A 22364-nucleotide genomic window follows, 5' to 3' on the forward strand; every position below is an offset into this window, starting at 1 on the left:
TGACCCTCTCCTTATGGAGCTCACAGTCCACCTGTGGAATCAAAGTGTGCAATGTGCAAACGCTAGGTCCCCATGGATGGCTGCCTGAGATGGTGCAGAATGACTGAGAGAAGCAGTAAATTCCAGGAGGTCAGAGGAGTGGCCTTTGCTGTGGGCTGGAGGACACAGAGAGAGCTTCAAGGAGAAAGCGGGTCTTGGCAGTAGCCTTGCGATTGGTGAAGGGGGAAAGTGACAAGCAGGGAGGAAGCATGGCATCAATGATAATGGCTGTATAGTCTAGGGTCGCTAGTGGAATCTCGCCTAGCAATTGGAGCTGGCTTAGAATAGAGAAGACCTGAAAGCGAGGCGGGAGGATCTGGCTTTTTAATGGTAGGAACTGGTGAATCCTAGAGACTTTTTAACAAGAGAGTAATGCAAAGAAGTTGGCATCCTTGAAGGATTAATATCATGGTGGTCTGCAGCCGGGTATGCAGGTCTGGAGTCAGGGAGACCAGGCAGCTGTTGCAGTCTCACGAGTGAGTTGTGGGGGCCCGGTCTCACATGGTAGCCCTGGCCAGGGGTGGAAAGCTGGATCTCAACTACAGTATGAAGCTGGTAGGCTAGTTAGTGCACATGCGCCTCTGGTCTGTATCAGTTCGCTGGGGCTGCAGTAACAAAGTACCACAAATTGGATGGCTGAAAACAACAGGTATTTATTGTCTCACAGTTCCAGATGCCAAAAGTCCGAAATCAAGGTGTCAGCAGGGCCATGTTCTCTCTGGAAGTGATTGGGAAGGATCTGCTCCAGGTCTCTTGTCTGGCTTCTGGTAGTTCTTTAGCTCGTGGCAGCATAACTCCAGTCTTCACATGGCGTTCTTCCTGTGTACTGTCCATGTCCAAATTTCTGCTTTATGTAAAGACAATAGTCATATTGAATTAAGGGCCCACCCAACTCCAGTATGACTTCATCTTCACTAATTACGTCTGTAATGACCATATTTCTAACTAAGGTCACCTTCTGAAGTGTTGGGAATTAGAACTTCACCAAATGAATTTTGCGGGGATACAATTCAACCCATAACAAAGTCCTTTAGGAACTGCTGGCTGAGTAGTGTTTTTCTCTCCTGTAGCTCTTGGCGCCTCAACAGGCATGCTATGCTAGGTGAAGCGCTACAGACGGGAATAAGAAAAAGCGTATTTATAGCGAGCTAACCCAATCTTCCCTGAGATAAAGGGGCAAGTGGCAGATCGGTTTTATAGACGTAAAATATTTCTTCTCAGTTTTTGGTCAATACTTGGAGTGTTAAGTGAGACTGCATGCTTTAGCTTGCCTTAGATCTGTTATAAACCACGTGATCATTCACAGACTCCTTCTGGCCTAGTAAGGTATTCCTTCCTCCTTCCCACTTTATTCTTTCTAGAGGATATGTAATGTGTCTGTTGCATTGAATCGCAAAGATATGAGATACTGTTTTATTGCAGTAGCATTCGGAGTGAGACTCTGATCTAGAAAACTTCAGGACATTTTAGCCTCTGTTGTCATCTTCCTGCTACCAAAACAAACTCAAACTCAAATTGAGGCTTGGTCTTTCAGATTCATTTATTCAGCAAATCCTTGTTGAGCATTTATCATAGTGAGACCATATCTTCACTATAAAAATACGTGTAAGGTATGGTACATAAACTGAATCGATTTGGAATAAAATTTTATTCAGTGGTGCTTATGATATTTATGAGAACTATTTTCAGAAAAGCTTATTTGGCTTCAATCACTTTTTGAAACATCTGCCTCCCAAGTTGATACATTAAAGAAGTACTGCCTTGTAATTTACATTTGTGGCTATAAATTTAGAGTTTGGACTGAACACATTTTATTACTTTGGAATTGTGGTCAAAGGTATTTTCTGAAAATATGCCATTTTGCAAAGTGACAAAGCACACTGGATTTTTCAGGGCTCTTTGCCCTGGAGTATCTTTGCTTTCTTCTTTTTCGACAGTGTTGGTACATTGGTTTGCCATCAACCAAAAACCAAAATATTGCCATTAGCTTAATTCCATGTTTAAGAGGATCCTGGCCTATGTGGTATGAAGGAAACCTACCTATCTTCTTTCTAGGAGGAGCCTTAGATACCGAAGTATCTAAGTGTCACTTGGATGCAGCCCAGGTCCTAGGAAGCATGAAGGACATGGTTCTATAGCCCCACATCTTAGAGACAAAGCTCTATGAATATACGTTGGGTCCTATTACTCTCCCAGGGAGACCTGCCTCCTGTGCTCTTTGCAGAGCCTGGCTTTGCTGGTGGTCTGTGTGGAGGCCCAGTGAACTGCACCTTTCTCTCCGCAGGCTTTTCTTGAATGTTGTCTACCAGCAGGTGCTCAGACTGGTTTATTTATTTTAGAGGGTCTCTCCATCTTCTGTACTTTTCTATTTCACTTCCACCCTCCTTTTCTCTTTCTCTCCTTTTAATTTTCTCTTACTTTTTAAAAATTGTGATTAAATATACGTAGCATAATATTTACCACGTTAATCATTCTTAAGTGTGCAGTTCCAGAAGTATCAAGTACATTCACATTGTTGTGCAGCTATCACCACTCAAAACTTTTTAAACCCAAAAACCTTTTTTTAATCAAAAAGTTGGTTGACAAAGTAAAGAAAGATATTAGAGGTATTTTTTTTTTTAAACAGGAAATTCAACCAATTATTTAACAAAGGAATGCATTTGAGAATAATAAGAGAAGTAGCATACATACCTAATTCATTTTAAGGCTAGCTTAACATGATCCAAACTCCTAGTATCAGTAAAGAAAATGATTAGAGGCTATCTCATTTGTGAACGTAGATGCCATGATTTTAATCAACATATTAATAACCGTAACCCAGAGATACATAAAAAAGAATATATCATGACCTACTAGTTGGGTTATTCCAAGAACGTATCATTCTTAATATAAGAAATATCTGTTTAAATTACCACATGAATAGGTTACAGTGGAGGAAATCATATGATTATTGCAATCAATGAAAAAAGCATTTAAAAACTTCAGAATCTATGCAGAAGGAGGAAATAAACTGAACAAATTAGAAATGGGCCACTGTGGCAGAAATTGATAATCTGTCATATAGTAAATAGCATACTGAGTGTGAAATAGGGAAATGTAGAGAGTGATGCCACCTCTCACTTTCAGGACACTAATGACCAGTTTTTTTGTTTGTTTTTATTAGAAAAATTACTATAATCACAATTGATTCTTGGGACTGTTACATTTACATTGCAAGTTTCATAACCCAAGTAATTTGGGATAATGTGTCTGTTTAGTAGTTAGCAGTAATGAAACACCAAATTTATACTGATCTTTAATTTTGTACTGATTCAGAAAAAATACTAGTTTGAAACTAAAAAAATCAATTTTAAGTGTGCTCAGTTTGAGAAAAACAGTCCCAATACTAGTAAGAACTATGAAAATTTAGCTGTTATAGCAAATAGCTCTGAAAATGTACAAGTCTGACTCGGGTTTTATTTCTTTGCAGTTTATTGTCCACTTGGCATTTAAAGGCCACAAACTTAATCTGAAAACCTAGTTAATTAAAAACTTAGAAATGGGTAGCTGCCTTTCTCCCCTCCATCAAGGTAAAGTGAATGTTTTTCCTAAATGGGAATTCGTGAACTAAATCAGTGGCCAGCTCAGGCCTACTTATTACACGTCTGAACAACTTACCTGGTTATCGGGTATCCTAATAACTTTTATCTCTACTCTCTTCCTTAAAAGTTAGTAATACACAAACAACCAAGGAAAAGGTAGGTTAGTTGGACTTCATCAAAAATTAAAACCTTAATGTACTTCGAAGGACACTCAGGAAACTGAAGAGATAACCCTCAGAATGGGAGAAAGTATTTGTAAACCATGTATCTGATAAGGATCTAGTATCTGGAATGTCTAAAAAACTCTTATAACTCAATAATAAAAAGACAGCCCAATTTAAAGATGGCAAAGGAGTTGAATAGACATTGTTCCAAAGAAGAAGCACAAATGGCCAGTAAGCACATGAAAAGATTCTTAACATCCTTGGTCACTAGGGAAATCCCAACCACGATGAGATACTACTTCACATCCACCAGGTTAGCTATAATTACAAAGAGACAATCACAAGTGTTGGTGAGGACATGGAGAAATTGGAGCCCTCATATACTGCTGGTGGAAATGTAAAATGGTGCTGCAGCCTCTTTGGAACAGCAGTAGTTGCTCAAAATGTAAAACCATATGACCCAACAATTCCACTCATAGGTATGATACCCAAGAGAACTGAAAACAAATACCCACACAAAAATTTGTGCTAGAAACAAATGTTTCTAGCAGCATTATTCATAATAGCCAAAAGTGAAAACAATGCTGAATTTGAAAAAACGACTGAAAACAAAATGTGGTATAGTCGTGTAATGAAATAGTATTCAACAATTAAAAGAAACGAGGCATGGATGCATGCTACGACATCGATGGACCTCAAAAACATTATGCTAGGTGCAAAAACCAGACACAAAGACCACACATTTTATGGTTCCAGGTATATGAAATGCCCAGCATAGTTAAATTCATAGAGACAAAGTAGATTAGTGGTTCCCAGGGACTGGGAGGAGAGGTTACTAATAGGTACAGGTTTCTTTTTGGGGTGATGAAAATAATCTGGAATTAGATAGTGATGGTAGTTATACAACTTTTTGAATACAAAAACCACCGAATTTTGCACTTTTAAAAAGGTGAATGTTATGATATGTGAATGATAATAAGAAGGGAAAAAAAGGAAAAGAAGGAGGGAGGAAAGAAAGGGAGGGAGGGAAAAATAGTACCATTGATGATGGTAATGGTGGAAGGGATGGATGGCGGGAGTAGAAGGCAGTGAGGTGGTAGTATTCCACTGTATGTGGAGACCACTCTTCAGCCAGTTGTCCATGAAGTTGATCTCCATGCATGGCTCCCAGCTTTGGCTGCACATTCACTTCATCTGGGAAGCTGTCAAATCCCAGGCTGTCACGGCCTCACCCACACCATTTATCTCAGAAGGGAGGGGCAGCAATAGTGTTTTATTCAAGTGCCTCAGGAATTTAAATATGCAACCCTAGTTGACAGCCACTGACATGATAGGTATCCACTCGTTGAGTAAACTGGCATTTGGAAAGCTGCATTAGCCCTCTGACAGACTTGTTTTCTCCTATTCCTAAATCACATCGTAGTCACTCGTCACTCCTCTGATTTAGAAAGCCAGAGGAAGGGGATAGGACTGTGCCCAGTGTAGAGTTAGTTGCCTAGAGGCAAAGAGGAAAATAGTGGGAGCTGCCCTCCATACTTCCTCAGTCCTGTTCCCAGTGCGGGCTGGTATCAGGTCACGGTCACCGGTGCTTGTATTAAACAGTCCTCTTTGATCGGAAAGAAATAATACAACCTTTCTAAGTAGCTACTGTGTTTCCCCGAAAATAAGACCTAGCTGGACAATCAGCTCTAATGTGTCTTTTGGAGCAAAAATTAATATAAGACCCGGTCTTGTTTTACTGTAATGTAAGACTGGATATAATATAATACAATATTATATAATATTACATAATATTGCATAATGTATAATATGATATATTTAATATAATATAATACCGGGTCATATTAATTTTTGCTCCAAAAGACACATTAGAGCTAGGTCTTATTTTCGGGAAAACAGGGTAAGTGTCTGGGAGCATAATTGAGACACTGGGTGTTTCTAGGCCATTTGAGTAGTTTTTCTTCTGTCAACCTCAACTCTCATTCTAGTCTACAATTTAAGATGTGTTTTCAAGTCTTCATTCATTCGTTCATTGAGCACTTACTGTGTGCCAGGCATTGATCTGTGTACTTGGGTACATCAGTGAAGTAAATGAACAAAACTTTGTGTCCTTGTGGCGCTTTCATTCTGGTGGAACGCAGTAGTCAATAGACAATACAAGTGATTCGGAAGTTGCACAGTATGTTAGAAGATAATGAGTGATATGGAAAAAATAATTAAGCAGAGCTGGGTATTGAGATTGCCCTATAGATTGCAACATCAAACAGGGTGATCACAGTAGGTCTTGAGAGCTTGAGATTTGAGGAAGGCGATGAGGCAGTTTACCATGTGGCTGCCTGGGAGAGAAGCAGAGGAGGCACAGGGAGTAGCTATGGGAAAGGCCCTAAGGGGAAAGCAGGCCTGATGTGTTTGAAGAATATCAAGGAGTGCACGGTGGCTGCGGGGGAGACAGCGTCAGAGAGATCATGGAGGAGCAGATTATTTAGGGCTTTGTACCATCATAGTAACTTTCACATTTACTCAGTCAGCTAGAGAGCTATTGCAGGGCATTGTGTACAAGAGTGACGTGATGTGATCTGACGGATCATGTCTAAAAAGATCACTCTGGTTGCTCTGGAGAATAGATGGTGGAGGGAGAGGTACCACGAAGGTCTCTTAGGCGATTGCAGTATTCCAGGTGAGAGAGAGTGGGGGCTTGGATCAGAACTGTAGCAAAGAAAGGGGTGAGAAAGGTCAAGTTTGGGCTCTATTTTGAGGTAGAGCCAGCATGATTTCCTGATGGTTTTTGTATGTGAGGTGTGAGAGAAGAGAGCAATCAAGAGGGACTCCAGGATTGGGGCCTGAGCAATTTGGAGGATAGATTGTCAACCAGTGCGACAAGGAAGCTGCAGGTGAAGCGGACTTTGAGGAGCAGGGTGACATGTCAGTCGTTCAGTTTTGGACCTGTTAACTTTGAGACGGCTGCTAGCCTTCCACGTGGGGATGTTAAGGAGCCAGTAGGAGAGATGTGTGGAGTTTGGCCTATGCATAGTATTGAAATCTTTAGCCTGGATGAGATCACCAAGGGAGTAAGTGCAGTAAGTAAAGAGGCCCAAGGACTCAGCCCAGGGACGTGCCAACATCAAGAGGATGGGGACGAGAGAAGGACCCAGCAAAGGACACTGAGAAAGAATGATCAGTGAGGGAGGAAAACCAAGCATGTAGAGTTTTGCAAACAAAAGTGGAGTATTGTCGAGGTGGGAGGGGTAGTCAGTGATGCCAGATGCTTCTGATAGATCAAGTAAGATGAGAACTGAGAATTGACCTTTGGGTCAGCAATGCGGAGGTCATCAGGGACTTTAAAGAGAACAGTTTCAGTGAAGTAGGTTTAAGAGCGATTGGGAGGAGAGAAATTGGAGGTGGTGACTATAAACAACTCTTCTGAAAAATTTTGCAAGAAAAAGTAGCAAAGAAATAGTTGGGAGCTAGTGAGAAGAGTGTGATTGAGATTGATGGATTGATTGATTGATTGATTGATTTGATGAGAATAAGAGCAGCATGTTTGTAGGCTGAAGGAAAAGACCTAGTAGAGAATGGAAAAACTGATGAAGCAGGAGCAAGAGCAGAGAATTGCTGGAGTGATTTGAGTAGGTGAGATGGGGTGGGCTGTACAGGTGGAGGAATGGCTTTTGGACAGGAGGAGGAAAGGAAATCTGTGGATAGAGGCGGAAGGGGAGTACGTGGGTGCAAATGTTTGCTGGGTAGAGAGATGTGGCACTAAAATCTGGAAGTTTCTCCTGGTTGCTTCAGTTTTCTCAGTGAAATAGGGAGTCAGATTATCAACTGAGAGGGCAAAAGGAGGTAGTGTTAGGATTTGAGGAAAGAGAAGAAAATGTGAAAGTCATGTAGGAGAGAGAGAGCACAGATGAACCTAGAGATGCAAGTGAAGTATGATTCCCAGAGAGCATGAAGGGGCCCGCTTGAAATTTGGTATGATAAATTTAAAGTGAAGCTGGGCACCAAACTGGGGTGTATGTGTGTGTGTTTGTTCCTCAGCTATGTTAAGCTGCATGGGTGCAGGCATGGAGTAATCAGTTTTGCTTTTACCAAGCAAGGATATCATAGCAAGAGAGAGGCAAGGGATTAGAGTGTACGTAAGAGAATAATTGTAATGATTGACCATGGAATTTAAGCGGGGTAAGAAAGGGAGAGAGAAAACCAGCGAGGAGAGCTTCAGTGAAAAGTTGTTAGTTTCAAGGTCCCAGTGGAGTTGAAGGATAGTTGGGTTGAGATACTGTAGGGAGGGAGGGAGCTGGAAAGATAGGTGATGGTCAGAGCGTGGAATGCGTGAAACCGAGATTGTGGAGGGATTGTAGTTATTGGTAATAATAAGGTCTTAGGGTTTGACCATGGGATACATGGCTGAAGTAGGGTAGAGGGCAACATTTTGTAAACAGAAATTCAGTGAATTGAGAGTCAGATTGTTGGAAGGATCATCTATATGTGTGTTGAATTTGCTAAGAATAAAGACAGAAGTAGTAGTGGAGAAAATGACAGTGAGCCAGTGATTAAAATTGTGAAGAAATGAGGGGGGATGGTTGGAGGGATGGTTGAATGACGGTGGCAAAGTGTCTTAGACTCTTGCCTTGAAATGAAGATATTCTGTATGAGGATATCAGTAGGCTTTTATATTCAGAGGAGATTTTAGGAATAATTTAATCCAGTGATTCTCAAGTGAGACCCTCTGGGGGTGTGGAGGTATGCTACACACGCTCTCTGGAGATATTTGCCTGGCTCCCTTGACAGTCACTTTAACTAGTGTTACCAGTTGTTTGATAGGACGATGTTATCTCTCAGCTGCACTGGGATAGAAAACTGTTAGGAAATTTCGAGGTAGTCTGTTCTATCCAGTACAGGAACGGCTTCTGTAGCATCCTTGCCAGATGATCATCCACCCTTTTTGCTTGAATACTTCAAATAACAGGTGTCTCAGTACTTTTGTGAAGCAGTCCTAGAAGCAATTAACTGCATAGAAAAATCAAAGAACTGTCCTGTTAATACTCAGCAGACAGAATATCTTTTTATGTTGGTAGTTTGGGGAAAGGATATTTATTTTACTTTGTCATGGAGCTGAAAACAATGGTGAAATTTTTCTCTCAATGACGTATTCTCTCTGCTTCTCCCTGTTACTGGCTTTCATTTTGATCACTCTTCTTCCTAGTCTTCCTAGGAGGTGAAGAAAGTTCCAACGGATTTAGAAAAAATTTAGCTCAGGGCAGTCGAAGTGAGCGGGGCATGGGAAGAATGCAGATTGTCTAATGTAATAAGTTTGGAAAAACCAAAGCTGAGAAGGGATTTAATTGGAATCTGTTGTACAGGGTATGTACACGGTAAATATGGACTTCATTTGCCAAATCCTAGACTGCTATAACTTAGGGACACACCCTAAAGCTTAAAATGGTTTACCAATTACAAATAAAACGAAGGCACTGTTGAGCACTAGCAGGAGGTAATTTATGGGGTACTCCATTAAGGTGATCCAGGCGTAAAATAGATATGGTTCAAAAGGGGCCGACAAGTTCTCATGAATGACACTTGGACCTAATTCAGGTTAGGAAGGTATTTGGCCTAAACTTTTAAGACTATTATCTTGGAGAGCAATTATATTTTTCTTCCCAATATTTTTCTGTGCAATATCTTTTTTATGAAGTCTTGTACTGGCTGGGCTGACTCAGATTACATGTTCTTGAATTTTATAGAATTTAATAAGGGGCATTGTTTTGTTTGGTATGCTAGTGTAAGTGAATTAGCCAGGTGCAGGCCCTCAGAGCGTAGATTCTCCATGCGTGCATCTGGTATGACGTCTGCCTTTTCCAGATGGGGACAGGAGGCCTCAGGAAGGAGAGGTGACTTGCCCATATTCACACAGGAACTCAGTAGCTAAGGTGGGACCAGAGGGCAGGTCTCCTGACCAGGAGTGTTGTGTGTTTTTCCATTACAGTTTGCTGATTTACATTATTGGCTGAGAAATGGTTAGAGAAATGAACACAGAGCCGTTAAATAATTTACCCAGGCTGCATGGGAAATGACTGGCAGAGGCAGATGAGTTCATTCCCTGCAGAGCCCCCTCAGACGTAGGTGTTCTGGCAGGAGTAAGGTTTTAATGAGACAGACTAGGAGTAATGATCTTATCTGAGCTTTTGGACTTTTTTGCTTATTGCATTTTAAATAAATCCTTTTTAAAAGACTGTCTGAAATGGTATTGATATGAACTCTACCTCGTTGTTTTGCATTTAATCCAAAGTACAGATAAGGCTCCTGGATAATTAATGTAATAAATATATATTACTTCTGAGTGATATTTTAATAAATTATTTTGCTTAAAGTCCTAACAGATTCTCTTCAGTTTGAGTTAAGACTCTTATTTGTACATAGTAAGTACTCAGTTAATGTGTTTTTGTTACTTAATTTCAAATTGTAAAAGCAAACAGGTTATAGTACTGCAGTTGTAGGCAAATTATTTTATTCTAGAAAGAGATTGTCAACGTAAGAAATGTCTAAACCTGTAGAGAATTTTAATGAGTTTATTTGAGCCAAACTGACAACAATTGCCAGGAAGCAAAATCTCAAGGGATTAAGAAAATGCTCTGGAGAATGGCAGTTTTGCAGCTTATTTTATACATTAGAATCAAAGGAGGAGATGTAAGGAGGGTTACATGAAATCCATTAGTGATAGATTAAGGGGGTGGGAGAAAGCAAAGTGGGGGAATCTCTGGGACTGGATAAAAAGTAAAACAGAGACACACGTTTCTTTTGTATTGGTGGGTACAGGATAGTTATTAATTAACATTTCACAGCACATAGAGATGGTATTCGGGGAACAAGATAACAACGAGGGGTTCTGTGGTGCAGTGGGTGTGCCCAGAGGGGTCCAGAAAAAGAGGTTTATTCTGACGTTCCAAGGGTATGTTATCTTAGATGCAAAAAGATAATAGACAGGCTTACTTAAGGTAAAGATTGACTTTTGTCAAGAAAGCTACCAGCCCAAGATGTGACTACCCGCCGTGACCCACTTTTAGTTAGGAATTTTTTTAAAATACATTTTATTGCGGAATATCGGGGGACAGTGTGTTCTCTAGGGCCCATCAGCTCCAAGTCATGGTCCTTCAATCTAGTCGTGGAGGGCGCAGCTCATCTCCAAATCCAGTTGCTGTTTTCAATCTTTAGTTGCAGGGGGCGTAGCCCACCATCCCACGCGGGAATTGAACCGGCAACCTTGTTGTTGAGAGCTCGCGCTCTAACCAACTGAGCCATCCGGCCGCCCCTCCAGTAGCTCAGCGGCAGCTTGCTGTCTTCAATCTAGTTGTGGAGGGCGCAGCTCACTGGCCCATGTGGGAATCGAACCGGCAACCCTGTTGTTCAGAGCTCGTGCTCTAACCAACTGAGCCATCCGGCCGCCCCTAGTTAGGAATTTTTATGTTCAGACTGTCCTGTGTGTCTCATTTCAGTCTCTGAATTTATAGGGCCCACCATGCCGGCCTTGCCTGAGCTTGTCAGGCCCCTTTTTCATCCACAAGATTTATAAATTTTCCTGATAAGGAGACGTAACTTCTGGGTTAACTTATAATAACCTAGTTTTATATTGTTGGCTTTACCAATGTCTTGTTTCATAAGTTAAAGCATGCATTCTTAACAGAGCATTATTGCCGCCAAAGGGGTGAAAACTGATTCTATGGGGGGCAAAAAATACTCCTATTTTTATGTCTTAAACACAGTTAAACATATAATGTATACACATATATACAGTATGTCTGTGGTATTAATATTTCAATGTGGAGGGTATGTCATGATTAGGAAAAAAATGTCTAAAAAGGCCCACAGGGTAGTGTGTCTCCAGTTTCTGGCACAGAACTCCTAATTAAATACAATAAATTAATATTTGGTTTTTACCCTGGCCCCTGTGACAGCTCCAGGGCAATACAGGTGTAAGGAGCATCTTTTGTTATTCAATAACAAGCCCTTCTGAGGATGGGACCCGGTTGCTAGGGGAACCATTCACGTGATTAGGGGGTTAAAATTTTCAGCCTCACCCCCTGATCTCCTGGGAGGGGAGAAGGGCTGGGGATTGAGTTAAACACCAAGGTGATGAATTCAGTCATGCCTCCTTAATGGAACCTCCATAAAACCCTAAGCAATGGGGTTTGGAGAGTTTCCAGGTTGGTGAACACATGGAGGTGCTGAGAGGCTGGCACACCCAGGTCCCTTGCTCCTTGCATCTCTTAGATCCGGCTGTTCCTGCGTCATATTCTTTTATAATAAATTGCTAACTAATCTAGTAAGTAAACTGTTTGCCTGAGTTCTGTGAGCCGTCCTGTCAATCCTGTCAAATGATCAAACTTGAGGAGGGAGTTGTGGGAACCCCCAATTTATAGCCAGTTGGTTAGAAATACAGGTGAGAACCTGAGACTTGCTATTGGTATCTGAAGTGGGGGAGAGGGTAGCCTTGTAGGACTGAGCCCTTAACTTGGGGGGCCTGTGCCAACTCTGGGCCGTTAGTGACAGAATTGAGTTAAATTGTAGGACACCCAGTTGGTGTCCTCTGAGAACTGGAGAATTGTGTGGTGTGGAAAACCCCACACATCTGGTGTCAGAAGTGTTGGTTATGAGTAGAGAGAAGGAAACAGAAGTTTTTCCTTTAGGGGCCGTGATGAAAATGATTGAGAAACATTGGATCTGGTTGTATATACTAAGCTCTGCCTTAGAGGAAATCCCCAGATATCATTGTATTCTTTGTAAAGGTCAAATTCTAGGGAAGTTAAGAGTTTCCACCATATGCATTAAAGATGTGACATTAAAATGGTCCAGGAAATGAAGTAGTTAGGACTGCCTTTACAATTGAGCTGTGCTTTTTAGATGTCTCCATCCACACCAGTTTGCTCACTGTGTAACACTTCCTATGCTGTCTTGCCTTACATTTCTTTGACCTAAAATTCTGACTGTGGCTCAACAGATGTGGCTAAAATCTCAACTGCCTACTTGAGTTACCTACCTTCAGCCCCTGTCAGAGCTGGGCTTATGGATCTGGAGGACTACTATTTGGGTCTATCTTATATAATTTGATAACGTCCCCTTATTATCATGAAAGGAGAAACTGTGAGTCAGTGCTTTATGCCAAATGTGACAGATTTTAAAAGTTGATTCTCCCCACCCTTTTGGTCTCCAGTGAGATTGCCTTGTCTTTCCATTTGTCTGTCCCATTTGTACAGTGCTTTGTTATCATTAGATAATCTAGGCCTCATGCTCAGTACTGTGCCTTGAACTTGGGAGGCACTCGCTAAATAAGACTTGGTTTTGAGGGCAAAGAAGATGGTGAGTTGAAACCTGTGGAGTTGTTTTTGTTTTTCAAATGAAGTTGTCACTTACTGTTTCATATAGGAAGGCAGCATACACAGTCCCCTTGTTTATAAAGTGTTAGTTTAATTTACCCCCAGGACCTCATGCCGGGTTTTGTCACCTGACCACTGGTGAGGGCTGTGGAGGGTGGTTTGCTCTATACTCCTGGCTCCTGGGTATTCAGTGGGTTTTTCTACAAATAACTACTGCTGAGTGAAGGTCAAGGAAGGGAAATTCTGTGATCTTTTATTGTTTCTAATCAGTTCAGGAAGGATTAGACTAAACAATAATATTACAAAATTGTGACTTTGATTCCTCAGTGGTAAACAATAATTGTAGAGATTGGCTTTCAAAAGCCCTGAGAGTGTTCATCTATTACTAGTTTAATCTCTAGTGATGCAGGTGGGTCAAGATTAAGTGGAATTGTAATAATGGAAACAACAGTTCTTTCATATGGTAGTTTTCCATGTTTTCCCATTACAAACGAAAAGAATTGATCTGTTAATGTGTATCCCCCTGAATTTACTTGGTAACAAGATGCCATGTCAGAAATCCCAGATAACAGTTTAAGGAATCATTTGCAATTGTTATACAGAGCAGTGGCAAGAAATGAGTACCAAAAACACAAGATCTGTCTGGCTACCTGGGCTACTCTCCTGAGAAAGTATCAGTAATGGCTAAAGCCTGTAATAAAAAAAATTTTTTAAGCAGAAAGATTAAAAATATTGAGGATTAAATAAAAATTTGTATTTAATGTTACAGAAAATAAAACATCAAATTAGTGAGAGGAAGAGGGGTTAATGAAGAGGGTTCTCTAGTGGGGTCTGTCTCTACCTGGGTGATCTTTGGAGGATGGCATCATGTCTCTGAACCCTTTTCCTAAGCTGTGGGATAGAGTACAATTAACATTATATTCTATGGAGCTGAGTTCCTTGAGTCAGGGTGAGTTGCTCCTCTTTTTATTCCCATGCCTAATATTGTGGAACTGAAGAAAGAAATTGAGTAGCCTCTGACAGTTGTCTGTAAATGTTGTGGTCAAAAATAAAATAAGATAATTCTTTTCCCGCTCCGGTCTGCGTGTGTAGAAGGCATAATTTGGTGGCGGGGATTACGTTGTAAGAGAAAAAGGGGAAGAGGGAATTGTGAAAAATTAGAGAAGCTGGAAGGGAATAAATATGTGAGTAAAATGGTGAGAGTTTGTTTTAAGAAATCATGCCCCAAATTGTCCATAAGCAAATGAATGGTGGGAAATCTCTTCAGATTAGTCATCCGGGAGGTGCTGCAGGCCTGCGGCCACCTTGCAAAACATGTCTGGTAGTCTTGCTTTGGAATTATTTTTAGGGCTGTTATGAACCACATAAGAAAAGTTATCTTTTTCTTCATGGTAAAGTCTTGTTTCTTTGTTCTCATTATTCCCCACACTCAGGTCTGAATGATATTTTGACTTGATTCTAAGCATTCCTTGGAGACTTTTCAAGAGTGTGCTTCAGGCTCTGGAGCATTTAAAATGGGAGCATTACTGGAATTAGTGTAAAGCTTTCCTTTACAAGAACTTTGGAAAACACAGTACTCATTCTGATGTATAGCTCAGTTTATTAAGAATCCGTGTGTATGCATACCGTGCATAGAAAAAAAGACTAGGAGGACATGTACCAAAGGATTAATTGGCATCTTTGGTGATTTAATCTTCTTCTTTGTACTTGTTTCTATTTTCCTAATTTTTCTACAATGAACATATCGTTTACAATCAGGAAAAAGAGCAAAAACCTTGTCTGATTCCTTTCTGGTCAGGTTCATTATATGTTCGAGGCTTGGCAGAAACAGTTGTTGACTTGTTGAGCAGGTGTCCCAGGTGTCATAGCGAGAGCACAGATTCACTTTTCTAAATCCAGAGTGAATGGTGGCGCCAGAGACAGTGCTTAAGCCTGTTTTTCTAAATAAGTGCTGTTATGAATAATGTACTTCAAAGTTTTACCCCTTTCAAGCTTTAGTTAAGTCAAAGAATAAATAAGTTCTAATTCTTTTTTGATTTCAAAAGCATTTCAATTTATCAAGCGGAAGTGGAATGTGATGGCAAAGTTGTAGGCTTATTTCCCTTCTACTAGTGAAATCATTGCTGATGGAGTGCTGCTTAAAATGAGTTTTTATGTAAATAATATGGTGTGATTTAAAAATATCATTTAAAAATAGGTACAGCTTCTCTGTGTAACTTGAAATACCTTAGTTGTGGTTATGGTAAGTTTGGTCATGTTTATCACATGGGTGGAAAAGAAAATATTTTGTGGGGAGAGTAGGGGATGTAAGGAAAACTTAAAATATGGGGAACACTTGAACTTTAAGATGATGCCAAATAATTGCTGCTTTAAAGAAATAAAAGTTGAAATATGAACACAGAAAATATATAACAGGTCATCTAAGGCATTTTGGGGGTGTGTTCATGGCAATTCTTAATATTATGAGCAGTATATGTAAATTTGAAGTAAAGACTTCTCTGTTTAGCTAATGCTTGCAGCCTCTGTCTGACAGTCATACAAGGCTGTCAGCGGATATTCCGCATCCCCACTGTGTATACTTGGCACTATGCTGGGAGCCGTGGAAGGTCGAACAACCCTTTGCTATTGTCTGTGTCTGCAGGGAATTTATCATAGTTAAGGATGGCAGATAGACTTCAGACGAGTATTTTGCTAGCACATTCTGTAAAGGGTTAATTGACTAGAAAGGAACAACAAAAGCAAATGGCACTGAGGGAGAAGTGATTAAGAGCTGCAGTCATCTATAGAAGTTTCCCGGATGAGGGGCCGAAGGTGTTTATAATGCTGACAGGAGGAAATGTGGAATGTTTTAAATATTTTTATTCTCTTTTTTCATTAAAAATATTTTCGAGAAATGACTTAAACCCTGAGAACTTGAACCAAAAATTTCCTGTCCTAATTCGTACATCTATATCCGTGGTTCTCAATTGGAGGTGAGTTTTGTGTCTCCACCCCCACCCCAGACATTTGGCAGTGCTATCGGCGTTTGGTGGGTCTGGGCAGGATGCACAGGACTCTCCTACCCACCCCCACACACACACAAAGAAGCCTCAAATGTCAATATGTCAGTAGTGCTGAGATTGAGAAACCCTTGACTACAGGTACGTGGGAGACAGCGGTGCCTAACCCCCTGTCTGCCACTAGGTTTATGAAACTAATGCCTTCAGGAGTTGCGGGGCTGGGCAGGGATTAGTTAATGAGAAGCGTTAAAATAGTTTATGATTAATTATTCAGTCCTGAGCTGTTTAGCTTAGTTCAGTTGCATTCGGTTTAAAGTAGTGACATAATGAAGGGTTACGGGCAAAAGAGAACTGTACGTGAATAAAAAGACACTTTCTGCATTTGTCCCCAGTTTGTCTCATATCCAGTATTTCTATATTAAGTATTGACTGTCTCAACTTTTACTCTTTACGTGTTACCTCAGGGCTTAATGGAAAGAGTGGGGGATTTAGAATCCGAGTTCTGCTTTTCATATTCAGGTTAGCTATGTGACTTTGGACAAGTTCTTGATCTCTAGTTTACTCTAAAAAAAAAAATAATAATAAAATAAATCCTCTGTAAAAGAAGACAATAAAATAAAGCAGCTAAATGTTGATTTCTATGTGTGTGTATTTGTGTATAGAAGGCATCCTTTGGTTGTGAGAAGGAAAGCAGCACTGTATGTTTAGTATGAGAATGTTCCCTTGTACATAGTCAGCACTCAGTCAATGTTGGTTATTACTATTATTAACCCTTACAGTAATTCTGCAAGTTAAGTATTGTTATACCCTCTACATAGACGTGGAAACAGGTACAGAAAGGGCATCACTTGTATAAGGCCACACAGTAAATAGTAGGACTAGGATTCAAATCCATGTCTTTATTTATCTCCAAATTCATATGCTTATCACGTTGCCTTGATAAAATAATGGAGAAGAGCAGAAAAATTAGAAGAAAAAAATACTTTTTTAAGGATGACTTTCCCTTCCCCCCATACTAAAATTTCCCTTTCTACCTAGGTTTTTAATTCTCTAAATGTATGTCAAAATTGCTACGTGGAATGTTTCTAACATAACAATGTGCCTTTAGATTTGTAAAGAGATACCCACATAATTTCATATACTTCAAGTTTTCTTGAAACTTACTAAAAATAAATAAATAAAAGCTCTTCCCCAAGGCTTGAGAATTTCCCACTTCTAATCTTTATTCTAGAGGCAGTAGTTTTGTTTCTGACGCTTGCTGAAAGAATTCTGTGCTAATGACCAGCACCACTGGATTTTTTTTTTCATGATAGTATCATTTTTATCTATTATTCCGCTGGTGCCAATTTACTAGTGTACTGAAACTGAATCAGATGTTTGTAGAACCAGAGTGTAATATACTTACTCTGCCTTCCAGAATAATGTATTTTATATCACTTAACAACTTCCCCTTTCTGCAGCTCTGAAGTTCCAGAAGAATCAGTTGAGTAGGTCGATTCCTTTATTCATTCCTAGTTTAGTATTTTGTGGCATCAATAAAACCAGAGGTGCTAAAGCCAGTTTCAATAACTACCTGCTAAAAGAATAAATCCTTCTTAATAGGGAAGACATTTCCATGCCCTGAATCCTGGGGAGAAAAATCTGGCAAACTAGAAAAGATTTATGTAATGCTTTTCTGTAAGAAGAATAGTTTTACAGTGGGTGCACACAGACATAATTTTGCTAAAAATCGAACTAAGCAAAACAGTTTCTTTAAAATTGTAAATGTAAAAAACAAAATCCAAGATTTTTGAGCAACATTAATGTGCAAGCAATTGGCTTTAAATAAACAAAAATGAATTGTTTTTCTAATTGTGAAAACTTTGTTTCTAACTTCCTTAAAACATAAACTGGAGAACATAGTGAACTCTCTTGTTAGTTGACTAAATCCTCCATTGTTTATAAGAAAATACTGAACAAAAAAATTATAATTAGCCTGAAACCTGATTATAATAAACTCAGTCATCTGTGAACCTTAAAAGGATTCTGAAATTTAAGGTTCTTTCTTTTTTTTTCTCTCTAGTAAGTAATTTAAAAAAACATCTAAGCCCAGCTAATTCAAAAGTACTGTCAAGAGAGAATAAAGAACCCCTCTTTATAAAATCACAAATTTCTAAAGCAGACTGGAGCTTAACAACCACGTATAGCAACCCTCTTATTTTACAGAACAGAAAATCGAGGCACAGAAAGATTGATTCATTTGTCCAAGATCATACTGGTAGGCAGAACCAAGAATGAAATCCAGGCTTTCTGACCACTAGCCCAGTTCTCTTCCCACTATTCTGACTTTTTCATAATATTAATCCATTATTAGAATTGGGGCATTCCATTTTTTTATTGTGGTAAAATACACCTAGCGTATAATCATTAAATTAAAATAAATGTCTTTGCATAGGTAAACACGCGAACATGGAACAAAAGTCAAAAGGTGCACAAAGGTTTACAGTGTATAGTGACAAGTCTGGCTCCCTCTAACTCTGGCTCGTTCTAACTCTTGTCCATCCAGAGCCCCTCCTTGGAGGCAGCCACTGTAAAGAATGAGGCATTTTAAATCGACTGCTTTGGTCTAATAACATGCCCAAGCTGACATTGTATTGCATTATTCTTCATGGACTGCAGTCTGGCCTGCCAAGTTTAGGTAATGCCCAGCAGAGGAAAAACATAAAGCAGTGGAATTGGAATATGGAGAGATTTGTGAATTGATTTTGAAAATTGCCCAAAGTCTACGTTATTTCCAGGAATAGAAGGAAGTGTTCTTTTACAGCAGCACTCTATTACTCCATAATGCCGTTTGTAAAAAGAGCCTGAAGTATTTTATAAGAGCGCTCATGCATGCATCCTCATGACATGTAAAATCCCTGTCTGAGTATTGCATAACTGCATATAACTGCTGTAAAGTCTGTAGCACAGTGGCCAAAATGAAAGAATTTTGTTGCTGTTTGAATAACATCCCCAGGCCCTGAAACCATCAGTGTGGGGGCACCACGTGGGCCTGCTTCTCTCAGCCTCCGCCTCCCCGGCCTACCTTGATGAAACCTTAGTGCCTGGTCTTTGGATGGGGCACACCCAGGCATTTGGCCTGGAGAGTTCCTCCAAGAGTGAGCAAGTTGGATGGGAAGGTGAAACGGGGCTCCAGGAGTGCACGTGCACCTTTGGCCCCGCTGCCACTGTTGAGGTTGTTTGTGGAGCAGGAAAAAGAGCAGGGCAGCAGCAGGCTTAGTACTGAAGCCTTCAAAACACAGGTACTGGGTTGGTAGCGGCATGCACTAGGGCGGCCAGGCGACTGCCCACATGGTGAGAAGTCAGGCTGCACGAGCTGCAGGCCTAGACCCAGCGCTTCATCCCAGTTTAAAAGGCACATCTCCCCCGAGTGAAAGGAAGGAGGACGGGGACTGCAAGTGGTTCTCTTTCTTTGATCCCTCTGTGTGACTGAGCATCTGACAAGAGGTTTCACCTGGCAGGGGAGAGGACATAGGAAGTTCGCAGGTGGTGGAAAGAGAGAGAAGAATGGTTTCAGGAAGGGATAGGGAGAGGAGAGCAAGGTGGGAGGAAGTTATCTTTTTGAGAGTTCTTTGACTACTATACTGTTAGACTCTTGAAATGTGGGTTTCACGTTCTACTCTAAGACAGTTGTTTTCAGTGTCCCGATCCTGACTCTCCTGGAGTACTTGCTAAAAGTTCAGATTCCTTGGCCTCTATCCCAAAGATTCTGTGTCAGTCTGAAGTATACTGCCTGCTGAATTCCGGGGTAGTTTTGATAAGTGCCCTGGTGATTCTGGGGAACACTGTCAGATCAGGGCTGGGCCTTTTGTTCATCAGTTCTAGACGTTCTGCTCCAGGTTTGTCCTCCATTGTGAATACAAGTATCCAGAGTATTGGAAGCCTTAACTGCAGATGGCCCACTCATACCAAAACTGGAGCTTTATTTCAAAAAGCATGCACGTTCCTTTTCACCTGATGATAATGCCTTGGTGTTGATTTTTTTAAAATGTTTTTTAGTGTTTAAAACACTGGAATATTAGTTCATAGTGACTGTTAAAACTTTAGTGCTGTTAATCTTTGCAAACAGAACCACTGAGTGGCCTTTTGTTTGTTGTAATGGCCTGCCATTATATTTGAACTGGACTGATACTCTGCAATTTTAAAAAATTAGTCAGCATAGAGAGAATAGTAATTGATAGTAATTTTTTATAATTAGTATTTTTTGTAATTACAACTTTTATAATGAGAAAAGAGCCATTGTTTCATCATCAGAGTCATGTTAACAATTTAAAATGTAAATAAGAAGTTTCAGTGATTATATTTTTTCTTTTCAGACAGGAACCAAGGCTTTAGCCTTCTCAGCTCATTGGCTGGAGCAAACCATAGCATTGGGTCAGCAGAGACCTGTCTCTCAGAGGTAAAGATTTTCCTGGATCTTTTCTCCTCTTTGGCGTTAATTTCTCCCTGTCACTATGAATCTTTATATCATTTATCATTTTTTCCTTTCCATTTAAGAAATGGCAGAGAATATTAAAAATAGATAAAAGGAGACTTTGAAATGACTCTCTTGTGCCTGGTACCTGTTGAGAGAAGGCTGGTTCAGCATCACACCAGTAAGCCCTTTCAAGATGTTTGCAATTTAGGCTCTTCCATGTTTTCTTGCAAGTGTTTTTATAAAAATGTTAGGATTTCCTCGAGGCATAAAGTTGCCTCCAGATCTTAAATATAAAATAAAATTGATGGATCTTTTTCGGTACTTCCTGTGTACAAGGCCCTATACAAATCTGAGGCAAGGTCCCTGCCCGAAATGAGTTTGATAGGCTGATTTCAACCCTCTGTCTTCAAGGTCTTTGGTTCCAGTTTACCTAGGTCAGCATGCTGGAACCAAGAGCACATTAGAGATGCCACATTGTCTTTCCAGGCATCTTTTCATCAGTCTCAGCTGTTTGTAACACCATGTACATTTTCACATTTCTAATAAAACATGAATCTTAAACAAAACAAATAATATGTTTTAATAGTCAATAGCAAAATCGTAACACTTCCTAATTTTTCCTTGAGGGGAAATAAATACTCCTGAGTTAGTGAATCTTTAGCCGTTTATTTTTTTATGTGACATTGAGCCTTCTTCCATTTTTCCTTGTCTCTAGCTCCTATAGTAATAGGCTTCTCGAAAGCCAACCAGCGAGTGGAAGTATGAGCCTTTAGGATTTAGTTCTGAAGTAGCTCACTACGAAATTGCTGCCTGTGTGTATTTTCCTCCACAGCAGCCCCACTTGCCGGCAGCAGATAGGACTGAATCCCTGCTGGGTCCTCGGGGTGGTGCGTCCAACACAGCAGACGCTCAGGTTGACAGCATTGTGGGTAAGTTCCTCCTTCGCTGCCAAGAGACTGCTCTGTGGAACTTGAAATGGCCAGTGTATCAGGGCATAAATCACCCAGGGGGAAATTGACTTTGAGCATGGACATGGGAAGAAAGTTGGTAGTGTGCCCCAAATGAATGTGAGCCTTGTCAGAAAAAAGGAAGGAGAATAAATACATTACAAATCTGTGGGTACCGTTTTCTCTCTGATTCTCTCAGCAGGATCTTGATTCAGATCATCTTAGCTAAAACAGACAGGGCCAGGTGGTGAAACAGCTTTCTATCTCCATATTCCACAGTTTTTTCATAGTATTTAACAGTAGTCAGAATTGATGGTAACAAGAATAATACAACTTTATAAGCCCTTTCACATCCTTTTAAAGTTCTATTATATTCACTTTCTCATTTGGTAATGAAGTTTGGCAGAGAAGTTGTGTTACGGAGATGAAGGTGAGGCCCAGAGCAGTTCAGTACTTGTCCAAGGGCATCTAACAAGGTCCTGGAACTGAAACTAGAATCCAGTCTGCTGACCAAAAGCCAGAAAGCCAAGGAGCTTAGTTGAAATAACTATAAATGTTTTTTCTGTTGGGGAGCTACTGACATCTCTACTTTCTCTTTATGCCCTAGAGTGCTCATATGCAGTAATAAAACTTTTAAACAGTTTTTTATGATTATAAAATAATCCATATAGAAAACTCAAGTGATTAGTTATAGAAACATATTAAGAAGAAAAAATTACATATAATCTCTTTTCTCTCTCGTTTGTTCAGTCTTGTCCTTTCAATCGAATCTTTCCTGTTGTTGTTTTTTTAATTGAAGTATAATTGATATAC

The 22364-nt window shown here is 40.1% G+C and overlaps 1 protein-coding gene across 4 annotated transcripts in view; it reads left to right on the forward strand.

Annotated features, from left to right (window-relative positions):
- AAGAB (alpha and gamma adaptin binding protein) overlaps window positions 1-22364 on the forward strand; it is a 46759-nt gene that overhangs the window by 17545 nt on the left and 6850 nt on the right. For 3 of the 4 annotated variants that reach the window (XM_033108546.1, XM_033108547.1, XM_033108544.1), the window contains exons 6-7: window positions 20504-20586; window positions 21437-21533. In XM_033108546.1, coding sequence (XP_032964437.1) covers window positions 20504-20586; window positions 21437-21533 — 180 coding nt within the window. The remainder of the gene's footprint in view (window positions 1-20503; window positions 20587-21436; window positions 21534-22364) is intronic. The other variant, XM_033108545.1, reaches the window with a different exon arrangement.

This window comes from Rhinolophus ferrumequinum, chromosome 6 (assembly GCF_004115265.2).
Source record: "Rhinolophus ferrumequinum isolate MPI-CBG mRhiFer1 chromosome 6, mRhiFer1_v1.p, whole genome shotgun sequence".
Classification (NCBI taxonomy): Eukaryota; Metazoa; Chordata; class Mammalia; order Chiroptera; family Rhinolophidae; genus Rhinolophus; species Rhinolophus ferrumequinum.